The 10,000-nt window shown below is 18.4% G+C and overlaps 5 protein-coding genes across 5 annotated transcripts in view; 4 read left to right on the forward strand and 1 right to left on the reverse strand.

The window, feature by feature from the left end:
* Positions 1–732: 732 nt before the first annotated feature.
* PGSY75_1246400 (myosin light chain 1) lies at positions 733–1,347 on the forward strand (the record flags this gene model as incomplete). Its single annotated transcript, XM_018787019.1, has 1 exon — positions 733–1,347. One exon carries the CDS (start codon positions 733–735, stop codon positions 1,345–1,347), a length of 615 nt encoding a protein of 204 aa, XP_018640884.1.
* Positions 1,348–2,361: 1,014 nt separating this feature from the next.
* PGSY75_1246500 (hypothetical protein) lies at positions 2,362–4,074 on the reverse strand (the record flags this gene model as incomplete). Its single annotated transcript, XM_018787020.1, has 1 exon — positions 2,362–4,074. The coding sequence occupies one exon, from the start codon at positions 4,072–4,074 to the stop codon at positions 2,362–2,364; it is 1,713 nt and encodes a 570-aa protein (XP_018640885.1).
* Positions 4,075–5,077: 1,003 nt separating this feature from the next.
* On the forward strand, positions 5,078–6,376 carry PGSY75_1246600 (putative pre-mRNA-splicing factor; the record flags this gene model as incomplete). The annotated part of the gene is made up of 1 exon (XM_018787021.1): positions 5,078–6,376. One exon carries the CDS (start codon positions 5,078–5,080, stop codon positions 6,374–6,376), a length of 1,299 nt encoding a protein of 432 aa, XP_018640886.1.
* An 891-nt stretch (positions 6,377–7,267) lies between these two features.
* On the forward strand, positions 7,268–8,509 carry PGSY75_1246700 (hypothetical protein; the record flags this gene model as incomplete). The annotated part of the gene is made up of 1 exon (XM_018787022.1): positions 7,268–8,509. One exon carries the CDS (start codon positions 7,268–7,270, stop codon positions 8,507–8,509), a length of 1,242 nt encoding a protein of 413 aa, XP_018640887.1.
* A 1,143-nt stretch (positions 8,510–9,652) lies between these two features.
* The window catches only part of PGSY75_1246800 (signal recognition particle receptor, beta subunit), a gene marked incomplete at both ends in the record, with an annotated part of 1,140 nt that continues 792 nt past the window's right edge, over positions 9,653–10,000 (forward strand). Inside the window, one exon of the mRNA XM_018787023.1 lies at positions 9,653–10,000. This exon is cut by the window's right edge and continues 116 nt beyond it. Coding sequence (XP_018640888.1) covers positions 9,653–10,000 — 348 coding nt within the window.

Here is a 10,000-nt window from a genome sequence, read left to right on the forward strand (position 1 = left end):
AAAAAAAAAAAATAAAAACCAAAAATAATAATTAAAAAAATTTAAAAAAAAAAAAAAAAAAAAAAAAAAAAAAAATTGTTCATTTCAAATATGTAAATATATATATATATATTTTTATATGTTGTATTATACATATAAACATGTATATATAATATATAATTTTTTTTTTTTTTTTTTTTTTTTTCTTCATATTATTTCTAAAAAGTCTCCAATCTTGTGTTTATAGCCGTTGTTAATAATTAATATATATATATGTTTAATTCAAAAAAAAAAAAAAATAAAATAAAAATAATAATAATATATATATATATATATATATATATATGTATATGAAAGTACATATTATATATATATTTTTTTTTTTTTAAATTAAATTTTCTTTATGCTTTTATTTTTTTTTTTTACTTAAATTTATATATACCTTTAAAAAAAAAAAAAAAAAAAAAAAGTGTTTCATTATATATATATATATATTTATATATATAATAGTAGCGATAAAAAGGTTATATATTTTAAAGCACTCAATATATATAGATGGTTCTGAAATTAACATTTTAGTGTTTCCCTTTTTTTTTTTTTTTTTTTTTTGTTGAATTTAAAATTTTATTTTAATTAAGTTTTATTTTATTCCTTGTTGTATTCAATATTTAGTTATATATTTATATATATATATATATATTTTTTTTTTTTTTTTATATAAATAATTTGCGTTCTAGTCATAAGATTGTAAAAATGAAACAAGAATGCAATGTGTGTTATTTTAACTTGCCTGACCCAGAGTCCACCTTAGGTCCATATGATAATGAATTAAGTTACTTCACTTGGGGACCAGGATTTGAATATGAGCCTGAACCACAAAGAAAGCCATTGTCAGTAGAAGAAAGTTTTGAAAGCTCCGAAGAATCTGAAGAATCAGTTGTTGACATAGAACAACTTGAAGAAAAAGTAGATGAAAGTGATGTGAAAATATATTTTAATGAAAAAAGTAGTGGTGGAAAAATAAGTATAGATAATGCATCTTATAATGCACGAAAATTAGGTTTAGCTCCATCAAGTGTTGATGAGAAGAAAATTAAAGAATTATATGGAGACAACTTAACATATGAACAATATTTAGAATATTTGTCTATATGTGTACATGATAAAGATAATGTAGAAGAACTTATTAAAATGTTTGCACACTTTGATAATAATTGTACTGGTTACTTAACTAAGAGCCAAATGAAAAATATTCTTACAACATGGGGTGATGCATTAACTGATCAAGAAGCCACTGATGCTCTTAATGCCTTTTCATCAGAAGATAACATTGATTACAAATTATTCTGTGAAGATATTTTACAATAAATAAAAAAACCAATCAAATAAAACCAAACAAAATGAAATAAAATGGGTATATGTTACACATATATATATATATTATATGTACCGATATATCTCCATTTATTTAGTTGTTTATAATTGTAATTATTTAGCTACATTTTTTTTAATTTTATAATGTTGTTATTATACGATGTGGTATATATATATATACCTTCGGAAGATGCAAAAAAAAAAAAAACAAATATATATATATATATATATGTGCACTAACATTTTAATATATATATATTATCTCCATCTTAATATTTAAATCTCCGCTTTTATATATATTATGTATTACTTTGTTATTTTTGTCTACACTATTTGTTTGTTGTCATATTTATATTACTTTTAAAATTTATGAATAAGGCAAAAGACAAAAAAAAAAAGAAAAGAAAAAAACAAGAAAATTAATTATTGCATAATGTTACATATTTGTTATATTATACATTTTATTCCTTTTATTTTATTATATATTTTTTTTTTTTTTTGCTTCTTTTTTACGTTAACATTTTATACTAAAATTAAAAATAATATATGGTTCTTCATTCCATTAATATTTTACCCTACGGTTTATTTTATGCCATATTGATATGTATGTTAATATATATCAATGCATGAAATTAAAAAGAAAAAAAAAAAAAAAAAAAAAAAAAATATTTACTTAAAGGGACTTTTAAAATATACAATAATGAATAAATAAATAAATAAATAAATAAATAAATATAAAATATGAATTATTAGCATGTTCATATATGAAATATGGACTGCTATTATGTTAATAATTAAAAGGACACCCATTTGGGTTATAAATGATAATACACTAAAAAAAAAGAAATAAAAAAGAGAAATTAATTATATGAAGAAAATAGAATAAGAAATATGTGAAATGTGCCAATTTAAAAATGATCATCACATATTATATTATATATATATATATATGTGTATGTTTTTTTTTTAATTTAAAAAAAAAATGAAATTTTTTACAGACGGATATTTTTAATAATCTAATTGAATAAGAAACCAATAAAAATCTGCATATACATATAGGGACAAATGAATAGGGTGATCGGGGGATCCTCTACCTTGTCCTACAATTTTTACATTTTTATTAGTTTCAGAAAATGACATATTAATTATATTAATATAATCTTGATAAGAACATAATTTTGTTGTAAAGGTTATTAATATGAGTCCACTAGGAGTCACACAATTTTGAGCTAAACGAATTAAATCGATATATCGTTTGGTTCCAGATTCAAGAAATTTTGATTTAGGTATTAAATTAGGTGGGTCTAATATTATTATATCAAATAATTGTTTACAATTTTTCAAAAATTCTAAAGCATCCTGACATAAAAATGATATATTACAATTTGTGTTATCTATACTATTATTATTTTCCAGATTGGATATATCCTGTTTATTAGTATGATGTTTTTGTGAACTATTCATTTTAACATTATATTTTAAATTGTTCATATTGGCTGATTTTATGGCTAGCTCAACAAAATAGCTATCTTTTTCAACACAGACAACATATTTGGCATTTCCAATTTTTGAACATTGAATACCAAAGGAACCCACATATGAAAAGAGATCAAGAACTTGTTTTTGATTTGCATAATTACACACAAGTTTTCTCAATTCTTTTCTATTAAAAAACCAACCTGTATTTGGAGAATTTATTAAATCAATTAAAAAAAAACATTTATTTTCTATTAACCTGACTTGTTCAGGTACTTTTCCAAAAACTACTTTTTTATAAATTTCTAATTTTTCGTTTAATCTATCTTTAATATCATTTCTAAAAATGATGGCTTTTGGATTTAGTAGTTCTAGAATAGCATGATTAATATTATAGGCAAGCATTTCACATCCTAAGGTTATATGTTGTATGGAAATAAAATCATCATATCTGTCTATAATAAGACCTGGAATATTATCACCCTCTGAATTAATTAATCTATAACAAAGTTTAGGATTAAGTGCATCATATGTGTATGTATGTAAATTATTTTCTTTTTTTGAATTATTTATTTTATTTTGTTCCTCATGAAAATTATTTAATTCATTTTTTTTTTCATTATTAATATGATGAGAGGAATTATGTATATCATTTTCTTGTTCTTCTTGATTTGTCATTAATTTATATCTCCAATGTAAAGAATTTTTAATTTTTTCAATAAAAAAATTAATATTTATTGAAAAAAGAGTATTGTTACTAATAATCCTTGCACTGATTAAAGAATAAGGATTAAATGTTGCTATTCCAAAGGATTCATTTTTCATATTTTTTACATTAACTAAGATGAAAGGATTTTTTTTTAATTCTTCTAAATTTTGTATTTCATTACTATATATAAATGGAATATTTCTTTTTAATCTTTTGTCATATGTGTTTTTTTTTTTTTTATTATTATTATTATTATTATTATTATTAGAAGTTTGTACGTTATCTTCATTGTCATGTTCATAATTTTCTTCATCTTTCAAATATAAACTAGGCCTACTATTTACACAGTCTATATATTCTTCATAGTGATATTTATATAGATCTTCTTTAAATTTTGTGTTTTTTTTAAATTTATCTTTATTCTTTTCAAAGGAGGAACCTACATAATCTTTTCCTTTCTGTTCACATATGACACTTGAAAAAGGTTGACATTTTATGAATCCTTTCCATTTTTTAATGATATGTACTTTTAGCATTCTAATATTTACATAATATATATATAAATATGAAGGTTATATATATATATATATTATAAATAAATAATATATGAGAAAAATAAAACACATACAACAAATATTTATAAAAAAATTACAAAATATAAATTAAATGGTTATTTTATAACATATATATGTATGTATATTTGTTTGTAAAAATTTTAAAAAAAAAAAAAAAAAAAAAAAAAATACAAAATAGAATCACTTATATAATTATATGTATGAAAGATATTTTTATTTTAGAATAATGAAAATATTATAATTTGTAAAATTTTCGAATGCTATATTAATATATATATATATATATATATATTTATATATATATATATTTTTTTTTTCTCTTCATAAAAAAATTTTTTGAGAATATATTATTATCTATACATTCAAATAAACGAGCATTCTTTTAGCAATGGATTTTAAAATATAATCATTAATTTATTCATCCATATTTCTAGAATTAGCTTTTTTTTTCTTTTTTTTTTTTTTTGAAGAAATAAATGAAAATTATATAAAATTTTTTTATGGTATAATGGTAAGAATATGAAATATAAAAAAAATATATAATATATAAAAATATTATTAATTATAGTAATGAGAAAAATGTAAAATTGAAATAATAAAATATTAATCTTGTATTTTATAGATTTAAAGAAAATAACATCCTTTTAAAAAAAAAAGAAAAGAAATAGTTCCTATAATATAAGTATATATTATATATATATATATATATATATATTTTTTTTTTTTTTTTTTTTTTTTTTTTTTTTTAATGTTGTGCAATGTTGTTTAATCAAAGGAAAACATCTCTTTAATTTTTCTCCCAGAATCATCCCGTTTTCCCTCTATTAGTTTATTTATTTATTTATTTGTTTATTTGTTTGTTTATTTTTTTGTTTATTTATTTGCTTATTTATTTATTTATATTTTTTTTTGTGAGTTATGTATATAAATATACATATATATTTATACACACGTTTTTAAAAATATGGAAGAATATTTAAGAAAGAAATATATGAAAAATAATTTGAAAAAAGGCAAAGAAAAGAAAAAAGGAAATATAAAAATTTATGATTGTGAAGAAGAAGATATAAATGAAGAGGATATATATAGAAATAAAAAAAAAAAACATATGGATCAAAATGATCAAATATATTATAGAGAAGAATTTGATAATTATGTCGAATCTGATGAAAATATTTCAGATGTCCCAATAACCATTACAGACACAAATACTATGAATGTTATAGAGATATCTAATGAAAATAAAAAAAAAATTTTAGATTCTTTACAAAGTGGTCGTCTAATACAAACGTCAAGTAATAATAAGAAAAGAAAAAAAAGTAAGAAAAAGGAAAGCGATTCGGACATGTCCGTTTGTAGAAATAAAAAAAATAATAAAAGTGATTCGGACATGTCCATTTGTAGAAATAAAAAGAATAATAAAAGTGATTCTGATATGTCCATTTGTAGAAATAAAAAAAATAATAAAAACAGCGATTCGGACATATCCATTTGTAGGAATAAAAAAAATAATAAAAACAGCGATTCGGATATATCCATTTGTAGAAATAATAAAAATGAAAAGAAAAATTATTCACCTTCTTTATCACATACAGTTTCCAGTATAAGTGAAAATAAAAATTCAGATTCAAAATTTAGACACGCACCTTCAAAAAAACATAAATCAAAGTCACGTAAAGAAAAATATTATAGTGATGAAGATGAAGATAAAATATCTTCTTATTCTCAAGATGATGAAAGCAAGAAAAATCAAAAAACTATTTATAGAGATAAAAGCGGTAAAATAATATCAAGAGAAAAATGGATTGAAGAACAAAAAAATGAAATGAAATATAAAGATGGAAAATATAAAGATAAAAGAAAAAAAATAGAAGAAGAAAAAAAAAAAAAATTAGAATGGGATAGTGGATTAGTACAAAAAGATATGAGACAAAAAATTATCGAAGAAAATGAAAAATTAATTAAAAAGAAAAATATTATCAATTATGATTTTGATTCTGATTATGATATAGAATTAAAAATGAAAAAAAGAAAAGATGATCCAATGAATATATATATAGAAGAAAAAGAAGAAAAAAATCAAGAAAACAAAAAACTTACTTGTCGTTATCAATCACCATATAATCGTTTTAATATTCAAGCTGGTTATAGATGGGATGGTGTTATAAGAGGTAATGGATTTGAAGAAAGAAGATTAGAAGCACAAAAAATGAAAGAACAACAAAATAAATTGACCTATATAAATAATACAGCAGATTTATGAAAATTAAAATGTGAGTAACATAAATAATAATTAGTCATAAATATTTTATATATTTATATATTTTTTTATATCTTATTTGTTTTATTACTACTTAATATATATATATATATATATATATATATATATATTAATCTGATTCTTATTTATAGAATATGTGTATCCTTTGATTATTAAATAAAATATGATATATATATTATATATATTATATATATTTTTTAAAGGTTATTTATTCATAAATAAATATTATATGTCCATGTATTTTTTTTTTTTTTTTTTTTTGGGGTGATTAATGAATATTCAGGGGATAATTTTTTAATAACATAAATATATAAATATATAAATATATATATATATATATATATATTATTTTAATTTTTCAAGTATATATATATATTTATATTATTTCATATATTGACCTATTATTCTGATATTTCACTATATAAATAAAAGAATAACATTTGTGAAATATAACTAACGTATATGTATATAAGATTTCATTCAGGTTTTATTTTTAAATATATAATTTTTTCAATTTTTTAATTTTTTTTTTTTTACATTTTCTAAATGTTATATTTGTGTAGAGGTTGTTATGAGAGATATATAAATAAATATATATATATATATATATATATATATGTATTAATATTTATTTATATATTATTGCTAATTTTAATGATGAAATATATTAATATATATATAAGCAAACATGTAGTCATACGTTATATAAAGTAAAAAGAAAATAATAATTATATATTTATAAAATCTTTTATTATATATATATATATATATGTTTTGTATTAGAATTATTTCATAAACTTACAAATGTGTATTTTTATATAGTTCTGCATAAAATATTTATATGGATCCCCTGTGTTTTTTATATAAAATATAATGAATATATTATACAAAAAATTATTTGCTAATATAACGAGTAAAAGATTTCTTCTATTTAATAATGTAATTTTAAAAAAAAGAGAAGGCTATCTATCACACAAAAGGAATTTATTTTTTTTTAAAAATGATAAGAATGATATCATAAAGAATGAAATTGAAGAAATTTTAAAAAGAAACGGAAATGATATCTCTAGCTTATACGAAAAAAATAAAAATGATAAATATAGTGAACAGAAAAATAAGGAAGATGAAAAATTTATATATAAAAAGGGAAAATTTAAAAGATTATTAATATTTATTGGTTTTCAAAGTATACCTATTATTGCCTTAATGTATTTATTTAAATATATAGAAGAAGTAAAACTAAACGAACTTAACTTTAAATTTGATTCTTCTGAAGATATAATTAATGAAGCCATTAAATTAATTAATGGATCATCCTTATGTTTTTGCTTATATTTTGATAAAAATGTAATAAATACTGTTTATATCGAACCACTAAATCCTGAAAATGCAGAAATTAATTATGAATTGAATAATAAACAAATAGCTAGCTCTTCATTTTCAAATTCAGGGTTTGAAATAAAAAAAAATGAAAAAATTATGAACGAGTCAGGTAGCCAAATGATAAAAAAGAATAATGAAGAAATAAAAAATATGAACAGGTCAGGTCAAATTAATAATAATGAGTATGAAAAAAATAAAAACCTATTGAACGATACAAATAATGAAGAAGAAAATAGTATAAATAATAACAACAACAACAATAATAATAATAATAATAGTAATATTGGTGATACCAGTTCAAGTAATAGTATAAAGAATTTATTATACTCTTTGAATAAACCGTTAATGCAAGAAATTATGTGTAGTAAAGGTTCAATGGAAGTACCATTAAATTATATGTATTTTTGTATTAGCAAAAATACGGATATATATGATTATATAAAAAATAAAAATAAAGACATTAGTTTATTATATTCTGATGAGAAAAAAAATGTATATGCTACGTTAACAGGGAATGCTTCTATAATAGAAAATGAAGATATAAAAAATATTATATGGACAGATAAATGGAGATATTTGATATCTGGTGATTATAAGGATAATTATATATTAATAAAGTTCACACCATCTACTGTATTACTTAAAACTATAGGATTAAAAAATGAACACTGGAAGAGTAATATTGTTAGGAGATCCATAATAGATGATAAAATTTCTTGGGTCAAAATTTGACATACATATATATAAAAAATATGTATTAAGTCTTATATTAATACATAACAATGACATTAATTTGGATATAAATATAAATATAAATAAATAAATATATATATATATATATATATATATATATATATATATGTGTATAGTTTTTTTTGATTCTTTCAGAATTTTTTAAAATGTGGTTATATAATTTTAATATATATATTTGTTAATTTGTTCATTGGTTTTTAAATTAAAAAAATAATATATATTTTTTTTAATACATTTAAAAAGAAAAAAAAAGAATTAAAGAATGACATTTTTTTATTCTTCATATGAAAAGGATTATACTGAAATTTTTATTTGCATATATGAAAAATTTCAGTGACATATTTTTAAATATATGTAAAGATTTTTAAATTATAGTATGAATAAAATTAAACGATTAACCATATTATATATATATATATATGTGGAATATAATAATGTTTTTTTTTTTTTCTTCTTTCTTTTTTTTTTTTTTTTTTTTTTAATAAAAAGAAAAATTATATTAATAATTATATATGAAATATAATAATTTAAATTAAAATAAAATAATATATATATTATATATATATATGATAATTATTCTCAAGTGTTATGAATATTTTTTTAATATATGAAACATATATAGGAGAATTATATATTTAATTTATATATACATTATAAATATATATATTATATTTATTTATTTATTGTATGATAATATTAGAAGCGATAATTAATATTATACACATATATTGAATATATAATATTTATTTATTAAAATTTATGTAATATATCTATAATGTTAAATATATATATTATATATATTTATTTATTTATTTATTATTTTTTTTTTCCTTCGTATATAATAATTTATTAATATATGTATATATATACACTTAAATATCATATAAAAATATACTAAGAGAATGAAGAATTAAATACTTATATATATATATATATAATTATATGTATATGTATAAATTTTATATATATGTTTATTTTTTTAATTGAAGAATATTTGAAAAGAGTAGTGTATATAATCATTTATATTATTTTTATAAGAATATATATATATTTATATTTATATATATATATATATATATATATGTATTATTATTATGTTAAATAGTATAAAGATAAAATAAGATGGATATATTAAATAAAATAATAAAGGATATAATATATAAGATAAAAATATATCATGTAAAATATGGAATAGATTTGAACGATTTTCACAACTTGTTATTTGTCATCACACTATTATTTGGTTTTGTATTTTTGTTATATCTTTTATTAATATTGTTCAATATATTTTTTAAGAAATCCAAAACAAATAATGTCGTATTATTATTAGGACCATGTGATAGTGGGAAGACCACTTTTTTATTTAAATTAAAAACTGATAAATTGTGTAGAACGGTCCCCTCGATGAAAGAAAATATTGCATTTGTATTTTTAAAAAATAAGAAGAAACAAAAGTGTATACGTTTTGTT

Source organism: Plasmodium gaboni, chromosome 12 (genome assembly GCF_001602025.1).
Source record: "Plasmodium gaboni strain SY75 chromosome 12, whole genome shotgun sequence".
Taxonomy (NCBI): domain Eukaryota; phylum Apicomplexa; class Aconoidasida; order Haemosporida; family Plasmodiidae; genus Plasmodium; species Plasmodium gaboni.